At 32.2% G+C, this 18,077-nt stretch overlaps 1 protein-coding gene across 3 annotated transcripts in view; it reads left to right on the forward strand.

Annotated features, from left to right (window-relative positions):
* Positions 1-18,077, forward strand: part of TOGARAM1 (TOG array regulator of axonemal microtubules 1) — a 60,211-nt gene that overhangs the window by 15,961 nt on the left and 26,173 nt on the right. For 2 of the 3 annotated variants that reach the window (XM_064485922.1, XM_064485921.1), the window contains exons 3-8: positions 230-364; positions 4,837-5,142; positions 6,296-6,558; positions 8,682-8,914; positions 11,414-11,514; positions 15,044-15,196. In XM_064485922.1, the coding sequence (XP_064341992.1) occupies positions 230-364; positions 4,837-5,142; positions 6,296-6,558; positions 8,682-8,914; positions 11,414-11,514; positions 15,044-15,196 (1,191 nt within the window). The remainder of the gene's footprint in view (positions 1-229; positions 365-4,836; positions 5,143-6,295; positions 6,559-8,681; positions 8,915-11,413; positions 11,515-15,043; positions 15,197-18,077) is intronic. The other variant, XM_010976956.3, reaches the window with a different exon arrangement.

Consider the following 18,077-nt stretch of genomic DNA (forward strand, 5'->3'; position numbering starts at 1 on the left):
TTTCTTTTCTCTGCACTTTACCAATCTGTCTTTTGTCCTTTAACACTTGTCACTATTCAGATCTGCCAGTATCAAAAGCTTTGTCCCTTTTTGGCCTGCCTGACTCACTGTACAGTGTAACTCCTATATTTATTCTCACACAAATGACACCAACATTTGTGAAATTAGATGTATTCATGAAATAAAGTTAACTTTTAATTTTATGTTTTTCTCCTCCTTCCTTCCAAAGGCACTACTGGGACTCATCAGACAAACCTTTCTGGGAAATGTGGACAACTTGGATTTTCACAGCTATGTGGTAAAACTGGCAGTGTGGATTCTGACTTGCAGTACCTGGGGACAGCTAACAATCATCAAGATAAAGGTTTAAATTCCAACTTTATTTGGATACATATAATTTGTAAATATTATGGGGGGTTTCCAAATCTATCCTATATGTTATTTTGTAAAACTGTACTCATTATAAAAAAGAAAAGGATGTTGTTATATTTTTAATAACAATTTAAATCACATTTTATATAACTGTTACCCTAAAATGTTAGATTTAGTAATCTTGATATAAATATGATTAGAATCAAAGAATTTAAATACTCTTGGTAGAGATGAGCATTTTAATACCAAGTAATTGAAAATAGAATTATTCACTAAGGAGTACTGTGTTAGCAGAAGACAGTTATTTTCCATAACATTTTTAAATTTTAAAGCTATTTAGAGTTTATTATGTCTTGTTAGGAAACATAAATTCTTGACTAGCTACCATTTCAGATATCTTATACATTTATAAGATACAGAAAAAAAGGGTTTGAGACTGGCTGTCAGTCATATTAATTTTGGATTGGAAAGCATTTCTTAAATTTCTATGCTACTTAATAGCCTCATCAATTATTATTAGAGTCTATTAACTATTTCTAGAGATATTTTGATTTTTGTTGTATATCCTTTGCTGAAATTTTTTGAATGATAGGGATGTAATTCTGTCTTTATTTGTTGATGAAAAAGTAATGCTCATTTGAAATTAGTAAAGAAGATTTAGTTAGTATAACACTTATACTTTAGCTACCCTTTTCTCCACCCACTCCAAAGGGCCACATGACTCCATAAATTTTTTTGTGTGGTATTATTCCCAATAAAATAGTTTATCTTTCTTAATGATGTAAGTATTTTCTAAATCTTCTTGAGATACCTTTCCTAACTGGTAATGAGTAGAAGCAGAGAGGATTCTCTGTGTTGCTTAGCCTCTTCCCATTTAGGATATCCCTGAATTGATTACATTACCTTTGAAGACTACCTCCATTCTCAGTGTTTAATTAAATCTTCATAGTGGCCCTGGTTTTTTGTAACCTCTCAGAATACCTATTAGAGCAGCTATTAAAGGAATATCATGTTTTTCTAAAGTCAAGGTTTAAATTAATAGTAAGTTGTACATTAAAAATTCTCAGAGGACCACCACCATCTCAGCTAACATTCTCTGTGGGGTTTCCAAAGGACCTAGGGTGTGGATGCCAGATGCCAAACCATCTAGAAGTTCCCATCCCAGTTTTAAATGTTGCACTGATCCACACCAAATGTTGGAAATGTTGGCATATTTTGTTGCAATCCATTGGTGCTGTGTACTTGCATAAAGATCTGATGTTCGATTACTTTGTAAGAAATATTTTTTAATCTCTTAACAAAAAATATATATTGAAACACTGACATGGAAGCATCAGAATCTATTAATAAGATAAAACACAATTAATAAGCTTGTAAAAGTTGTTTCAATTAGAAATGGAAAACCTGAATAGATTTATAATCATTAAAGAATTTTAGATTTAAATGTTTTACGCATAAAAACAAATAAAAAAATCCTACGCCCAGCTGGTTTTCCTAATGTTCTGTCATACCTTCAAGGAAGAGGTAAATCCTATCTTATATAAACTAAGAGAATTAAGAAAGGAAAAAGGCTCCCTAACTCATTTTATAAAATGAGTATAATTTCAATACCATGACCAGGTCAGTGTATAAAGGAAAATACATAAATGATGATCCTGTCTCACTTCTATGAAAGTCAAAGTTTTAAAGTATTAGCAAACCAAATCTAGCAATATGCTTTTAAAATTTATGTTATATGTTATGTCTAAGTAGGAATTTTCCAGAAAAACCGTATTACTTTAACCTTGTCACAGATAGGAGGAAGAAAACCATATAATTGTGTCAATAGATTCAGTAAAAGCAATGGGTAAAAATTCAACTTCCAACATGATGAAAACTCATAACAAACTAAGATATTGTATTTCTTAACCTGATTAGTCATATCTGTTAATACCTATAGCAAATATATTTAGTGGTGAAATATTAGAATTTAAAGTCACTGTTAAACACTCATATTGAGCACTTAAATACTAATTCCTCTCATATTTATTAAAAACCAGGCACTGTTCTAGAATCTAAAGATCAAAATCTAGCGAAAGAGAAGATAAATAATAAATGAACAATAAGAATGGAAATAAATGCACTGAAGAAACATAAGGCGGCAGGGTAAGGGGGTAGAATATGACAGGGAAGGCCTTTCGAAGTGATAACATTTAAACAGAAACCTCAAGGAAGTGAAGCAGTGAGTCATGTGAATATCTGGAAAAAGAACATCCTAGGAAGAAAGAACAACAAAGTTCAAATCCTCTGAAGTAGGACCATATTATGCTTCTTGGAGGACTAGTGAATGAATTCTCCCCCTCACTGAGTGGAATGAGTGAGGGGGAGAATGATTACAGTAGATAACACATGCCTTGTAGAGCATAGTAAAGATTTGAGACTTTGTTCTGAGTGGGATGGGAAGTCACTGGAGGTTTTTGAGACAAGAAGTGGCATAATCTGACTGCCTTTCAAAGGAATAGCACTGCTCTGTAGGAAATAGGCTTGGCAGGAGTGAGGGCAGTGTACAAGGCTCACCAGTTAGAAGGGTATAGCAGTAGTAAAGGTGAGAGAGGATATGGTTGTATTAGAGAGGAAGCAATGAGAGTGATCAAAAGTGGTTGGAGTCTAATATGCAGAATGTATATCAGAAACATAGATAATTTTATCATGTCTATTAATATAATATGAATAAGTCATTTATTCTGTATTCGCCTAAGTTTTCAGCCATAATGATCACTCTGTATGGCTAATATAGAGCCAACAAGATTTGCTAGTGGATTAGACACGAAGTTTGTTAGAAGAGAGGAGTCAAAGATGAGTCCAGTGCTACTGGCTTGTGCAACTTGAAGAGGATAGCTGCCATTTACTCAGAAGAGGAAGATTAGGAGAAGAGCAGATTTTACTGGGGAATCAAGAGTTTTGTTTTGAACATGTCTGGGAGGTCTGTCTTTTTAGAGAAAATACTGAGTGGCATTTTTATGTTGAATCTGGAGTTTAAGGGAAAATCAGTGCTAAAAATTTGGGAGTCATTGTACTCCCTATCTAGGGAATTCCTTGGTCAAGATTAAAAGTATAAAATTTGAAGAAAAGGAAACAAAAATTGTCATTATTTCCAGATTAAACACGGTAAAATGTAGTGATTGAGAGCACAGGCTTGGGAGCCAGAGTGCCTGGGTTCATATCCCAGCTTTATAAATTCCTAGTATGTGATTTTTAGCACTTTACTCTATCTTTTATTTAATCTATTAAATAGGAATAGTACCTACCCCACAGGATTGTTCTAAGGATTAAATTAATTAATATATATAAAGTGCTTAGAACACTACCTGGCATATAGTAAGAGCTCAGTAAACATTAGCTCTCATCATTATCATCATCATAGTCTTCACCATTATCATTATTATCATTATTGAATTATCTCTAGAAAATCCAAAAGGATATACAGAAAACTATTAAAATAATAAATAATTTAGCAATATTGCCAGATATAAAACCAGAATGGAAAGGTCAATAAAGGTCCTAGACACCAGCAACTTTTAGATAACGTAGTTTTTAAGGAAGAAATAGTATCAACAAAATTCATAAGTATCTGGAGACCTAACAAAAGATTTGCATACATTTATTATGAAAACTAAAATAATTTTTTGAGAGATGTAAAAGAGCTGAATAAATTAAAAGAGATCCTACGTTTTTAAACAGGGAGACTCAATGTCAGGATAGTGACAGTTATTTCTAGATTAATCTGTAAATCCAATGTCATTTTGATCAAAATCTCAACAGGATCTTTTATGGAAACTGACAGGCTAATCCTGAAATTCATATGAAAGAATGGAGTGCCAAGAATGGCCTAGATAATTCTAAAGATCAAAATCAAAGGAGATAACATGATGACTATAGTTAACACTGCTGTGTGACATATAGGAAATTAAGAGTTCTCATCAGGAGAAAAATTTTTTTTCTTTTCTTGTTGTGTCTATGTGAGAAGATGTTAGCTGAATCTATCTTGGTAATCATTTCACAATATATATATAAATCAAACCATCATACTATATGCCTTAAACTTACACAGTAATGTAAACTATTTCTCAGTAAAACTGGGGGAAAAAAATGGAAGGAGACTCATCAGTGTGTTGATAAATAAAACATTGTGTTACTAGTGCATGAACAAATAGACTAATGGAACCAATAAGAAGCACTAAGAATAGACCTAACTATACATATGGGAGATTTATAAATGAAAGGGAAAGAATGGATGGTTCAAAAAGTGGCACTGGGGAAATTGGACTATCTGTATGGAAGAAAGTTAAAATAGATCTTCACCTCATGTCGTACAAAAAGATAAATGCCAGATGGGATTAAAAACCTAAATATGAAAAGCAAAAAAACTTAAAACTCTTAGAAGGTATGTATAAATAAATAATATTCCTTTTTGTTTTATTACAGTTTATGGTAGCCTAAATTTTGGCAGTAAGACACAGCAAACATTTGGTAGTCAAACAGAACGTACTTCATCATACTCTGGTTCAAATCCAAGTACAGGAGCCTTCATTCTTCCATCCTATCCTCTCTCATCACCTCGAACTAGTCCAAAGCACACATCTCTCACTGTATCTCCAAAGAAGTCTCAAGATAATTCTGTTAATTTCTCAAATTCATGGCCTCTTAAAAGCTTTAATGGACTTTCAAAGCCAAGTCCACAGAAAAAGCTTGTCAACCAGAAATCGTCTGATCCTACAGGTATATGTGATGGTAAAAATTAATACTTTGTTCAAATTTATTTGTGTGTTTGAATTATTGCTTTGAAGTTAGGGTTGTTAGATCTTTAAAAGCTAGTGAATTGCATTTTATTTCTCTGAATTAGTAAATATTTAGGGAAATATTTAACATATGTTAAACAGATCAAATGTGTAGTATAAAATTCGATTGAAATTGTCATTTATTTTTTATCTTATATTGCCATTTCAAAATCCTTTTTGCTAACTAAACAAATAATAGTGCTTTATAATGAACATGAACAGCCCGAGAGCCTACTAACAGATTTTAGCTTTATAAATACGAAATATCATTTGTATATTTTCTATAATTAATGTCTAGTATTTATTCAACATTTATTGAATGTTTACTGTATGTTAAAATTGTTTTGATGGGTTTTCTACTATCATTAACTTAAAACGTTCTTCTTTAAACAATAGCCCACTCCAAAATCATAAAATTAGCATGTGAGTTTATTCAAGACAGTCAGTATCAAAATAAAAAGACTATTAGAGGCAAGCCCCATATCCCACATGTTTTCCTGTCCCCAGCCTTTGAGGTCAGCTGTTTTACCTTTAAACTACCCTGCAATACTCATGTTCCAATTATAACCATGTAAGGTCAATTCATTGCATAATCAGTCAATTTAACACTTTCTCTTAGCACTGAGACTTCATTCCCTCCTATTAATTTATTTCTATATTGACTTTCCTCCAAAATCAGATACTGTATTGAAAGCTGAGACATAATTCAGTTTTTTCTCGTTAGTGCCAAGGGTTACTGCTTTGCACATAATAGTCATTCAAATGTTGCTTATGTAATTAAATCAAGCCAGAAAAATAGCTCTTCTAGCTTACTATGGGCATTACTATATAAACAGTAGTCATGATAATGTGTACGAAGATAGAAATTTCACTTGGTATATTATATTTTTATTTACTATGGAAGGATTTTGGGTAGTTCATTTTTGTTACATTTGTTAGAGAACACTGATATTTTTATCTTATTTTAAGTAGTAATCTTTATTTCTGATAAAATATAATGTGCATTTTAATTTAAAAACACCTAATTCCAAACACTTGTGACTTTAACTATGACTTCTCTGAAATTGAAAAAAGAAAAAAAAGTAAAATATGTCTTTTTCATGCAGGAGAAAATTCTCAAGAAAAACCTTCTCCAGTTCAACTTACACCTGCCTTGGTGAGATCGCCATCTTCTCGACGAGGCTTAAATGGGACCAAGCCCGTCCCACCCATACCACGAGCAATCAGCCTTTTGCCTGATAAAGCTGATCTAATCACAGTGGGACCCAAAAAGAAAGAGCCTGATGATATTTGGAAGAGTGAAAAAGAGAGTCTTAAAATTGATCTTTCAGAATTAAATATCAGGGATAAAGATTTGGATCAAAAAGAGGTTAGAACCAAATATTTTCAATAATTTTTAAATGCTTGTAGTTGTCTATAAGTTATTTAAGGAAAAATCAAGAACTTTTTGTTCCATAACATGTTGTCTTATTTATAAAAATATTTTATGTTCATTACAGAAAACATGGAAACTATAGTGAAGTATTAGGAAGAAAATTCATCACACTAAATCTCGCTACCCAGAATAATTTATTATTAACATTCTAATGTCTTTTCTGCCAGTATTTCTTCTGCAGATATATTATTCCTTTTTAAATTAAAAGTACAGAGATAGCAGTATACCCATGCACGTACCCATCTCAAATGAACAATCTGTCATATTTGTTTCCTACTTTTTTAATAAATGAAACATAACATAGTTCCCTCTCCAATCCAGTTCCTCTATCTCCTTCACCAGAGGCAACCACTATCACCATTAATTTGTGTTTTATGTATTTTTCTAGTTTTTATACTAATATAATAATATTTCACTATTTATAATATATTCATATAATTGATTTTGGCTTATTTCTAGTCTTTTGCTATTCCAACAATGCTGCAGTAAAGATTCTTGAGCATAACCCTTGTGCGTATGTGCATGTTTATATATCTTTATAAAATTGAGATCATCTTGTATATTCATCTTTGAATCCTAGATCATTCCATTTATACTATAAAAATGTATCGTCTATGTGATAACTCTACATATTAATTATGCAAGAGAAGGAATGCAGCTCTTATATTTGGATTCAAAGCACTCTTTCCGCATATGCTTTCTTTTTATCATTTCAGTTTGCCTGAAATCAGGTTTCACATTAAATATGTAAACTGAAACACTCGATGACGATATTTTCTAGTCTTATTTTAGCCTATTTTTAAGATGTAAGCCATTATGTACTGATAGTTTTCTCAAAAAAAGAAAGTTAATATTAATGCATATTCATTTAAAAAACATTTCTTAACTGTTAAGCATGTGTAAAAGTAACTTAGAAAATGCCCAAATTGGTTCTTAATGAATTAATTACTCATTCCAACTTCTGACTGCTTATAAAATCTTTCCTTGTTTTCTGGTTTTGTTTTTCTAATTGTATTCCAGTGGTACTAAGAAGCAAATTTATCTACAGGAAAGAAACTTATAGAAGAGGCATTTTCCTAAATAACTCATTAATTTCATCTGTCCTACATATTTTTGTATTATTTTTTGTGAAAACTTAAAAATAGCCCTTTTTCTTTTAGTGGTTAACTAAAATGGTAATTTCTTTTATATAATTATTAGTAAAGATAGGAGATACTACTGTTTTTAGATATTCAACCTTCCAAGGATTTACTAGGAAAGTGACCATACTATTGAATCAACCATAATAGTTATAATCGAAATGTAAGCAAAACACAATTTATGTGTTTCTGACTTCCTTAATTTGTTCACAGTTCTATTCCCAACCTTAACATATTTGTGATAATGATTTCTAATCTGTGATTCTAGAGATACTTGTCTTTAGAAGTTACATACTATGATCTGTTATTCTCTGAACTCTAACACTGACAAGCTTGATGTAAACTTCAAATTTTAGAAAACTGATGACTTTTTGCTAACCTCATAGAACTTTTTTTTTTTAATTTTTTATTGAAGTGTAGTTGATTTACAATGTTAGTTTCAGGTGTACAGCGAAGTGATTCAGTTATACATATACATACACATATATTTTTTCTTTTCAGATCTTTTCTATTAAATATTATTACAAGAAATTGAATATAGTTCAGCACACTATTGACCTAAGGTTAGCTGAACCTCTGTGACTTCAACTCTGCTCTCTACCATCTGATTCAATGATTTATTTATTAATTGAATCTTTACAATATATTAGTCATTGTGCCCAGTGCTGGAAGTACCATGGTGAATAATATCTTGATTCTTCCTCTTAAGGGGCTTATAACCTAGGAGGTTGTTTATAAATACCTGAGTGATGAAATCTGTCCTTATACTCTGTGTACAGATATGTTAACATCCATCTTGTTAGTATTGGATTGAAGAGTGGCTAGCTATATATATTTAATGGAGTTTAAAATCTAAAGATAACTTTTACTTGTAAAATTATTTTGTAAATTGCTTCTATTTTTTTTTTTTCTTTTTAGATGCAGAGCTCTCTTAGGTCCCTTCGGAATAGTGCTGCTAAGAAAAGAGCAAAACTAAGTGGCAGTACTTCTGATCTTGAAAGCCCTGATTCTGCAATTAAGCTTGACTTGACTGTGGACTCCCCATCTCGATCTTCCTCTCCAAACATCAGCTCTTACAGTGAAAGTGGAGTTTACAGCCAAGAATCGCTGACTTCATCTCTGTCGACAACTCCCCAGGGGAAGAGAATAATGTATTTTATTTTTTGACATGTTAAATGAATGCTAATCTGTAATTTGTAGTCTGAAGCTCTAATATCATATTTTTAAAAAATCTTTAAAACCATTTATTTTCTAATTTTTAAAACATTGAAGTACATTTAAAAGACAACAGAGACGTTTACAGATATTACCTTGCTTGGCTTTGGTTTAGGGTGGGGATGGAGAGAGAGAACACAACCCTGGCTGTAACTGGAGTCCCTGAATTAAAATAAAACCTAGTCCTAATGTCCCACTTGTTCTGCCTACCTAAGATTTATCTTAATATTCCTTGTCCTTTAACTCTTTTTTGGATTATTGACTCTTTGGCAGTTGACTTGTAGCTGATAGTACTACTTTCATTGAAAACTCAGCACTAATTTCCTCTAATTTATGGGTAAACTTCATCCAGTCATTATCCCATTATTTCTTATATTTTGTTATTCCATTATCTTGTGGGAGCTTAGATTCCATGCTATAGGTTTTGCAGTCCTCTCAGGAGTTTCCCTCCCATAGTAGTTAGTGCTAGAATTAGAGTCCTGGTTACCCCACACTGACAGAGAATTATTTTCCAGCATAGAAATTTGACAAACTTTTCCATATTCCCTCAATAACCTCTAAGTCCTAGACAGTGATCCTACCTTGATTTCTGAAACTCTCTGTGACCCTATTCTAGGATTTGGGGGAATCTTTTCCCTCTTTATTTTAGATAAAAACCTAAGAAGAGAATGGCTAGGTCATGGGTAGATGGACATTTAACTTTTTAAATAACTGCTGAACAGTTTTCTGAGATTCTTGTGCAATTTTACACTCCCCCTAGCAAAGTATGAGAGTTCTAGTTGTTTCTCATCCTTATTAACATTTACTGTTGTCAGTCTTTTTAATTTCATTTTCCTTTGATTTTATTCTATACTATGTTCATATATAGCTATTAGAAGTAAATATTTAAAATTAAATTTAAATTATTTTCACTTAAGTGAACTAGAATATAGGTAGAAATTGCATAATCCAGGAGAGATAGTATTCTATTAACGTTAACAGAAAAGAATGTTTTTATTTCAGCAGTTCATAGAATTAAACCTAATTTTTGTGCCCCATTATGAAAGGTTTATCTCATCTCATGATTTCCTTCCCCCTTTTTAACTTAAATAGCAGCTTATTTTGCAGTTGGAAACGTTTTCTTGCTGAAAATTCCTTTGTTGTAATTACCTAAGTAGAATAATGTGGTATATTTACAAAATGAATTTAGAATAGCTATGTGGACTGGTGAAGTAGTTATGTTTACATTAAGTAACCAGACATTTAAAAAATATTTATTTATCCTTTAGACCTTCCTTTATCTTCCATGAATGTGAAATTTTATGTTACACATTTCTGTGGTTTCAAGATTCTGTAAGTAATTTGGAACACATTTGGGAAGAAAAGTTAATTTTATATTACAATATTTAGAATTCACTATTTCTGCAATTGTCTCACAGAGTTACTCTTCAGATACTGAACTCTGTGAGAAGGGAGTTCAGTATACCCTCATTAATGGACTGAATTATCTTTAATGAATTTAGTATTTCTATATTTAGTTTTATTAACTTAGGAGCAATTATTCTCAACCAGCTTGTGTCCTGCCTTAAGAATCACAAGCAAAGAAAGTCACTGCTGCTTCCTGCAGCGCGTTCATTCTTATGTGGGTTGTGGAGGACTATTATTGAGAACCACTTTTCTAGAGACTGAAGTATTTTCTTTTATCCAAGTCAAATACACTGAGTATAAATATAAATTGATAGTCATCTCTTCTAGAGAAATTACTCTTAAAATATTTAATATTGATTTCTCACTAAGCCAATTAACAAATATGCTTACCCAATTACTAAGAATTGTGTTTCTTGGTAAAATCTCTTCTTTATACTATCCATCATTGACTTATTGACATTTTAGCATTTATTGATTTTAAACAGTTCCCTTACATACAGACTTAATATTATTCAGCTTGCTTTCTTTGTAAAACAAGTCCTGTAGGTCTGTGTAAAGTCAGGAAAAAATCCAAAAAGTAGTCCAAGAAGAAAGCAGCATTTGCTAAACTCACTTGTTGATGGTCTCTTATTTATAATACAGTTAAGTCCCATTTTTATATTCTATATGAAGGTAGATTGTATGCTAGATAATTAGAATCATTTGGCTTAGTTTTGGAATGGACTGTCTTTGTATCAGTTTTTTTCCCCTACCTAAAGAAAGATTATACAGCACAATCGGAGTGTCTTCATTTCCTTTGGTGATCCTCTCATGAATAATTAAGACTTGACCATATGTTGAAAAGGTTGGAACTTCAAAAGGTGAATTAGGAGTATCAATAAGAAATATTCTTAGGCATAGTTTTTCATGCTTGTTGCTGCCTTATTATCTAAGTTTAGTGAGCTAATAAAGTATAGAGAATGCTTGAGAAGAATATTGAATAGCTCTAGACCTTAAATATTTATTGAAATCACTTTGTTTCCTTGTAGGTCAGACATATTTCCAACATTTGGATCAAAACCTTGCTCAACAAGACTTTCTTCTGCAAAGAATAAGAACTCTCAGATAGCTGAACAAAGCCCCAGTGCAGGTATTCTATGACTGTTTTATAAATATGTCTTATAGGAAGGATGGTTTTTAAATGATATTAAAAATGGTAAATGCATTTCAGAGTTAGAATTTTTGTAGCTATCAATTAAGGCTAATTATCTTTTTAGCTCCTTAAAGGACCATTTTGGCAAGAATAAATATATTATTGTTTTAAGAAAAAGTACTTACCTGAATAATTGATTCTCCCTTTAAGCCCATAGGTTATCCATGCCTTGCTCCCACAACAAGACATTTTGATTTAGTTGATATTAAATGCAACCTGGCCATCAGAATTTTCATTTGGAAACTCTCTAGTGATTCTAATGTGCAGCATAATTTAGGAACCACTGGGTACCACAAAAGACAGTTTTTAAAAAAATTAATATTTAACTAGTATATCTTATGTTAAGAATTTTGCAGACTAACCTGGAAGTCACTAATTTATAACATCAATTCTCAGAAAATAGATTTAGTTATTAGAAATAAATTAGAAAAATATTTGGATTCTGATCAATTTAGGATGTGAACTACGTGTGTTCTTTATGATTAGTAAAACTATTGAAATATGAATTAATTATAACAAACCGGGATATGATATTTATTTTCACATCATCTCAGTGTAAAAGTCCTGAAACCTTAAGACTACCTTAAATTTCCTCCCTCTAAATATGTCTTGTTTTCACCTCTCTTTAATCCCCACTATCACTCGTACTCACTTTTTACCTAGCCAACTAACATTTCTCTCCGGCTTCAATCTTACTCACTTACAGTCCATTCCCCATAATACAAATCTGACTGTATTGCCCCACCTAAATTTACTCAGGGCATTCTTCTATGGTCTGGCCCCTGCCAATCTCTCCAGCCTCATTTTCACTTCCTGCTTTGTATCTTCTGACCCAGTTAAATCGGACCACCTTCAGTACCAGTTCCTATCTCTTTGCAGTTGGACATACTATTTCTTCTGGCTAAACTCTGCAGTCCACACCATATCCCATTCAGCTGTGGAAACAACTCAGTTGCTTTCTCTGGGAAGGCTTCCCAGTTCACAAATAAAATTGATTACCTCTTTTGTAATATCATTACATTTTACTCTGATATTTTTATAGTAGTATTGCAATTATTTTACTTTTTTGGACACTCAGAATCTTGAGCCCCAGAGATTATTTACCCCTGATTACCGCCATGTGCCTGTCATAATTATAAATGCCAATGCAACCATGTGTGCCTGTTATTTTGGCTTCCACAAAGCTTACGTGTTTGACTAAGAGATAGTCATTTTACTAGGCACAGGAAGAGTATGTATATGTGCTTTGAAGTCTAAAAGATCCCAGCTGGAATCCCGGTTTGATATTTAATAATCATATTCATGCTCTGTTATTTAATTGCTTTGAAACTCAGTTCCCTCATCTGGTAATGTAAACCTTGAGAAGGGAAGTGAAGATCTAAGAATGTAACATGTAAAGCACCTAGTACATAGTGGGCACTTGGTAAGTTATTTGTTCTCCGAAAGGGGAAGACACAAAGAAATGATACATAGACTTATTCTTTATTTCTTTTTTAAAGCTGATCATCAGAATAAATTATTTATTACTTTATAAATAATTATGTAAGTTTGAAGAGACTTGTCATTGCTAGGTTGTATCTAGTTTATAAAAATGGAACCTTCCCTCGGAAGAATATCCTTGGAATTAGAAAAGAATAGATTTAGAAAATTGAGATTTGAGTTTCCCTCTGACCCTAGTTGTATGACCTTGTGAGCCATTTAAGTTTTAGTGGAGTGATAGGTCTTAAAATAACACATGCTTCAGTATACAATATTCAGTGTTTCCCAAACTTCTCTAGTATTCATTGTTTCTCAGACTTGCCTAATTTTGAGTCATCATAGATGTGAATATAGCATAGAGATTCTGGGGCCTCACCTTATACCTGCTAAATCAGTCTTCAGGGTTAGAAATGTTATATTTTTAACAAGTAACGTAAGTATTTCTAGGATCAAGTTTTAGAAATACTGCTACTGAATTTGCTGTAAGATATTTTTGTTTAAATTTCATATGCTCCCAAAATGTTAAGTTGCTAATGAGTTAGGATTCTATAAATTTGATTTTACATTTTTTGTTTGTGTGGGATAAGGTTTGTTCTGCTTTCAGTAAGCAGATGACTTCTACAAGTTTATTGTTTAATTAATAAAACATAAAAAATGATAATGTTTAGAATAAAAACTCTCTGAAGATAAAAACAAAAATAATTATGTAAAAAAATAAATCAACTCTGTTTTTACAACAGCATTTCCAATAAAGATTTCCACATAGATTCCACCACTACCTACTCTAGCACATTGTGCTAAATTCCCTGAATGATCTTATAGTAAACTTTTTTCCTATAGCTCTAGGTTAGTATCAAAGAAGAATTTAGAAAGATGTCCACGTTACTCCAAGAAGGTCTCTGTCACTACTAATACCAAATTTTAAAAAATCTTTCTTAGTGCCCTTTACTCTGCAGTACTCTCTAGCCCAGCTGTCACCAGCCACCTCCTCTCCTCATTGTCTGTTTTTGTTAAAATATCCTCAAATAAAAACATTATAAAAACATATTTTGTTATCACTTAATGGTTTACATAGCAGCTATACATAAAAGTGAATGATGATTCAAATACATATTGCCTAGGGTTTTCCATTTAGTAGTTTTGTGGTTTTAACAGCTGCAAAGTATTTGTATAGGGTGTTCAGTTCAAACATTCAAATGTAGAACAAAGTTTTTGATATTTATTAAAAGTAGGCCTGCATTAGGATTTGGTTTATTTTAGGTTTAACTAGGAATATAACTTTCAGGTGTTTATGATACACTAATCACTGCTATAAGCCCTTTATATTTTCTTTATTTAATCCTCACAGCGGTTCTGGAAGAGGTACTACTGTTATCCCCATTTTACAAGTAAGGTTAAGTGTCTTGTCCAGTTTCTGTCAGCAGTTTAAGTGGCAGTGCTATGATTTAAAGCCAGGAAGCATAATTCCAAATTCTGAGCTCCTTTACTATGTAGCTTACTACCGGTCTTACCAGCCAGACCGGTATAGACTATATGAGAGTGTGAGAGAAGAGAGAAATGGAGAATATAGACATCTCTCAGGATAGTTTAAAAATTCTAGATTTAAAAAAATTTTTGTTTTGCTGTAAAGTGTTAAGTATCATTTAAACATTAAGTGCTTGTCAGTTTTTAGAAATATATACATTTGATTACCTCTTTCAAACATGGAATTTTGTATTTCATTGTAATTTTAAAGCCCGTTTTATAAAATGTTATAGCATAGCTTAAAGTAAGTGTTCTTATCTACTAGTAAATAAAAAGGAATTAAAATTTTTTCAGTAAAATAAAACTTCAAAAAATTACTGTAATGTTATAATTTCTAATCTTCTGTTATTGAAACCTTCTTAAAAGATTAGAAGCCAGGATAGATTTAGAGGGGAGATATATACCTACTTATGGTATTACCTACATCTTTCAAATAAACATTTTTATGTATTTTATTTTATAGGGATTACAACATCCAATGTAAGCATAATTGGTCAACGTATGAACTATGGTTTTGGATGTGGTGATTTTGAAGATGATAGGTCACATGACATTTCACCTAGTGTTTTAAAAATACAAAATAAGGAACACCCAAGACATTATAAGCATACAAAAGGTTAGTAAATTTCACAAGTTCAATTTTAAGATTGAGTGTCTCTAAATTAGAATCCCCCATAACCATGCCAATAAAGAAAAATTAACTGAGATTTCTCAGTTTTGAGATTTTTCTTCTTACCCTCCTTTTGATATGTTGCTGTTTAAATAATTTTGCCAAATAGGAGAACACATAGGTTCACGTATTGGTTTATGACTTTGTATAAAGATCCAAAGCAGGGAAGCTGTTGCCCAAGAGGTTAAAACTAGGGAATCCTTGCTGACCTCTACCCCCGGGATACACACATGCATACACACACACACACTCACATGGTTTTTAACAAGATATTTTACTATTAAAATGGGGTGGAGAAATCATATGAGTAAATGGCTCCCAGAGGCCTACTTAGGTTGTAATCATGGAGTAAAACTGTGGAAAAAAAAATATAATTTCTTTATGATAGAACCTGGGAAGCTTCTTTGTTATCACTATCCTTTGTTAGCAATTTACATTCTTTTTTTTTTTAACTTAGTAGCAAGCAGCACTTCTGTGACTGCTTTGTCCATTTTTTCAGAGACCCTATTACAGCTGCATTTTAAAATTTTCCGTTAGGGTAAAAAGGAAGTGATTTTAAAGGGTATAAATAAATCTTTGTGGAAGCGATCAGTTGTCCATTGTTTTTACAAAAGAGAATAACATAGTTTTTTCATATTTGCTTATATATTTTACTTTTTATGTAAAAAAGTCAAATACAAAAATACTTTTCTTTCTAAAGGTGATGTAACTTAATTGTTGTTAATTATTTTCAAATGATTGCTGAATATGTTCATTTAGTGCTAGTGGCTTTTCTTTTTGGACAGCAGAATCATAAAAATTGTGTCTTTGATCACCAGTTAATTCTACTTCAGAAAATTACTTCACACTCACACTTCCAACTCTAAACTAGATAGGTCAAATAGAATAAACACATTAAACCAAACTTTTCTTCCTTTCCAGACCGGCTCTTTCGTTATCAATTTTTATTAGTAGCGTTACCATTTTCCCAATTACAGCGACTTAAAACTTTAGTGTCATCTTTCCACTTCTCCTTACTCTCCAAGTTCAAGCAATGACCCATCCCACCCATTCTTTTCAGTTTAACTTGGGCCTTCATTATTTCTTCCTTGGATAATTACAGTAGCCTTCTGATAAGATATTTTCATTTATTTTCATTTCTTTTTAATTCAGGCTTCATACTCTTCCAAAATTATCTTTCCAAGGTACAGTCATCATCTCTTCCATACTCAAAACCTTGGGAGCTTTTCACAGAATAAATTTCCTACTCTGTAGTGTAATTTTTAAGACCCTTAATAATCTTGCCTCAGCTTACCTTTCTTGCATTACCTGTTACTACACCTCTTTTCATGCTCTGTGCTCTAGCATTCATACTATTAGAAGTTTCTTTATGTATAGTCTGCCTAGATGCCCTTTCCTGATCTTAATGTGTCCAGATCATGTTTGTTTTTTGAATACTGGCTAAAATCCATTTCTTTAGAAAGCTTTCCCCATGTTACTGGTCCAGAGTAGAATAAGATACTTTAAAGTTAAGGTACTGTGATCTTTATTATCCCTATTATATTTTATATATAATGCTGTTCATTGCCACATGTTAAATGAATGGAGTGGTGATGAGTCAACCAAAACTAATAGTGTGGCCTTGGGCACAGTCAAGCAAAACTTGTACCCTCAAATAATCAGGTTAAAGTAAATATTGAGTGCTATGCTGAAAAGAATAAAAGGACTTCCACATGAAATATTGGCAATGAGTGGCATATATGAATGGATTCATTTTGCAAGAAACCTCGGACATTTTTAGGATTAGCTCTTAGAACCACCTCTTCTTCCCATTCCTCTCCTCTGCTGGTTGTCCCTTTGAACCTGCCCATTTTCTAGCATAATAACCTAAAGCCCCAATTAATGACTTGCAAAAGTGATTAGGATGGATGGTTGGAGTCTTAGCAAACTAGATTCTTGAGGCAATGTTTTCTTTTCTCTATTTAAATGAATGGGATAGAGGTAACCCCCCCCCCAAAAAAAGATTATATGAGGATAGTTTATATGTAAAGAATTTTTTAAGCATATATTTCTTTATTTTTAGAATTGAGATTTAAGCAATATTTCTTTAAATAATTTTTTGCTTAGAAGAAATTGTAGTGTAAAAAGTAAAAGAACATTTTTAGTTTTTTAAGAACCCTCTATACTGTTTTCCATAGTGGCTGCACCAATTTACATTTCCACCAGCAGTTTATAAGGGTTCCCGTTTCTCTTCATCCTCTCCAACACTTATTATTTGTAGACTTTTGGCTGATGGCCATTCTTACTGGTGTGAGGGGATACCTCATTGTGGGGATACCTCATTGTGGTTTTGATTTGCTTCTCACTAATAATTATGGATGTTAACATCTTTTCACATGCCAGGTGGCCATCTGTATGTCTTCTTTGAACAAATGTCTATTTAGGTCTTCTGCCCATTTTTTCATTGTGTTGTTTTTTGAATATTGAGTTGTATGAATCATTTGTGTATTTGGGGTATTAATCCCTTGTTGGTGGCATCATTTGCAGATATTTTCTCCCATTCTGTAAGTTGTATTTTCATCTTGTTGATAGTTTCCTTTGCTGTGCAAAAGCTTTGAAGTTTAATTAGGTTCTGTTTGTTTATTTTTGCTGTTATTTCTTTTGCCTTGGGAGGCCTATCTAAGAAACTGTTGCTACAATTTATGTCAGAGAATGTTTTGACTATATTCTCTTCTAGGAGTTTCATGGTGTCATGTCCTCTGTTTAGATCTTTAAGCCATTTGGGGTTTATTTTTATATGTAGTGTGAGTGTTCTAATTTCATTGATTTACGTGTAGCTGTCCAGCTT

Source organism: Camelus dromedarius, chromosome 5 (assembly GCF_036321535.1).
Source record: "Camelus dromedarius isolate mCamDro1 chromosome 5, mCamDro1.pat, whole genome shotgun sequence".
Classification (NCBI taxonomy): Eukaryota; Metazoa; Chordata; class Mammalia; order Artiodactyla; family Camelidae; genus Camelus; species Camelus dromedarius.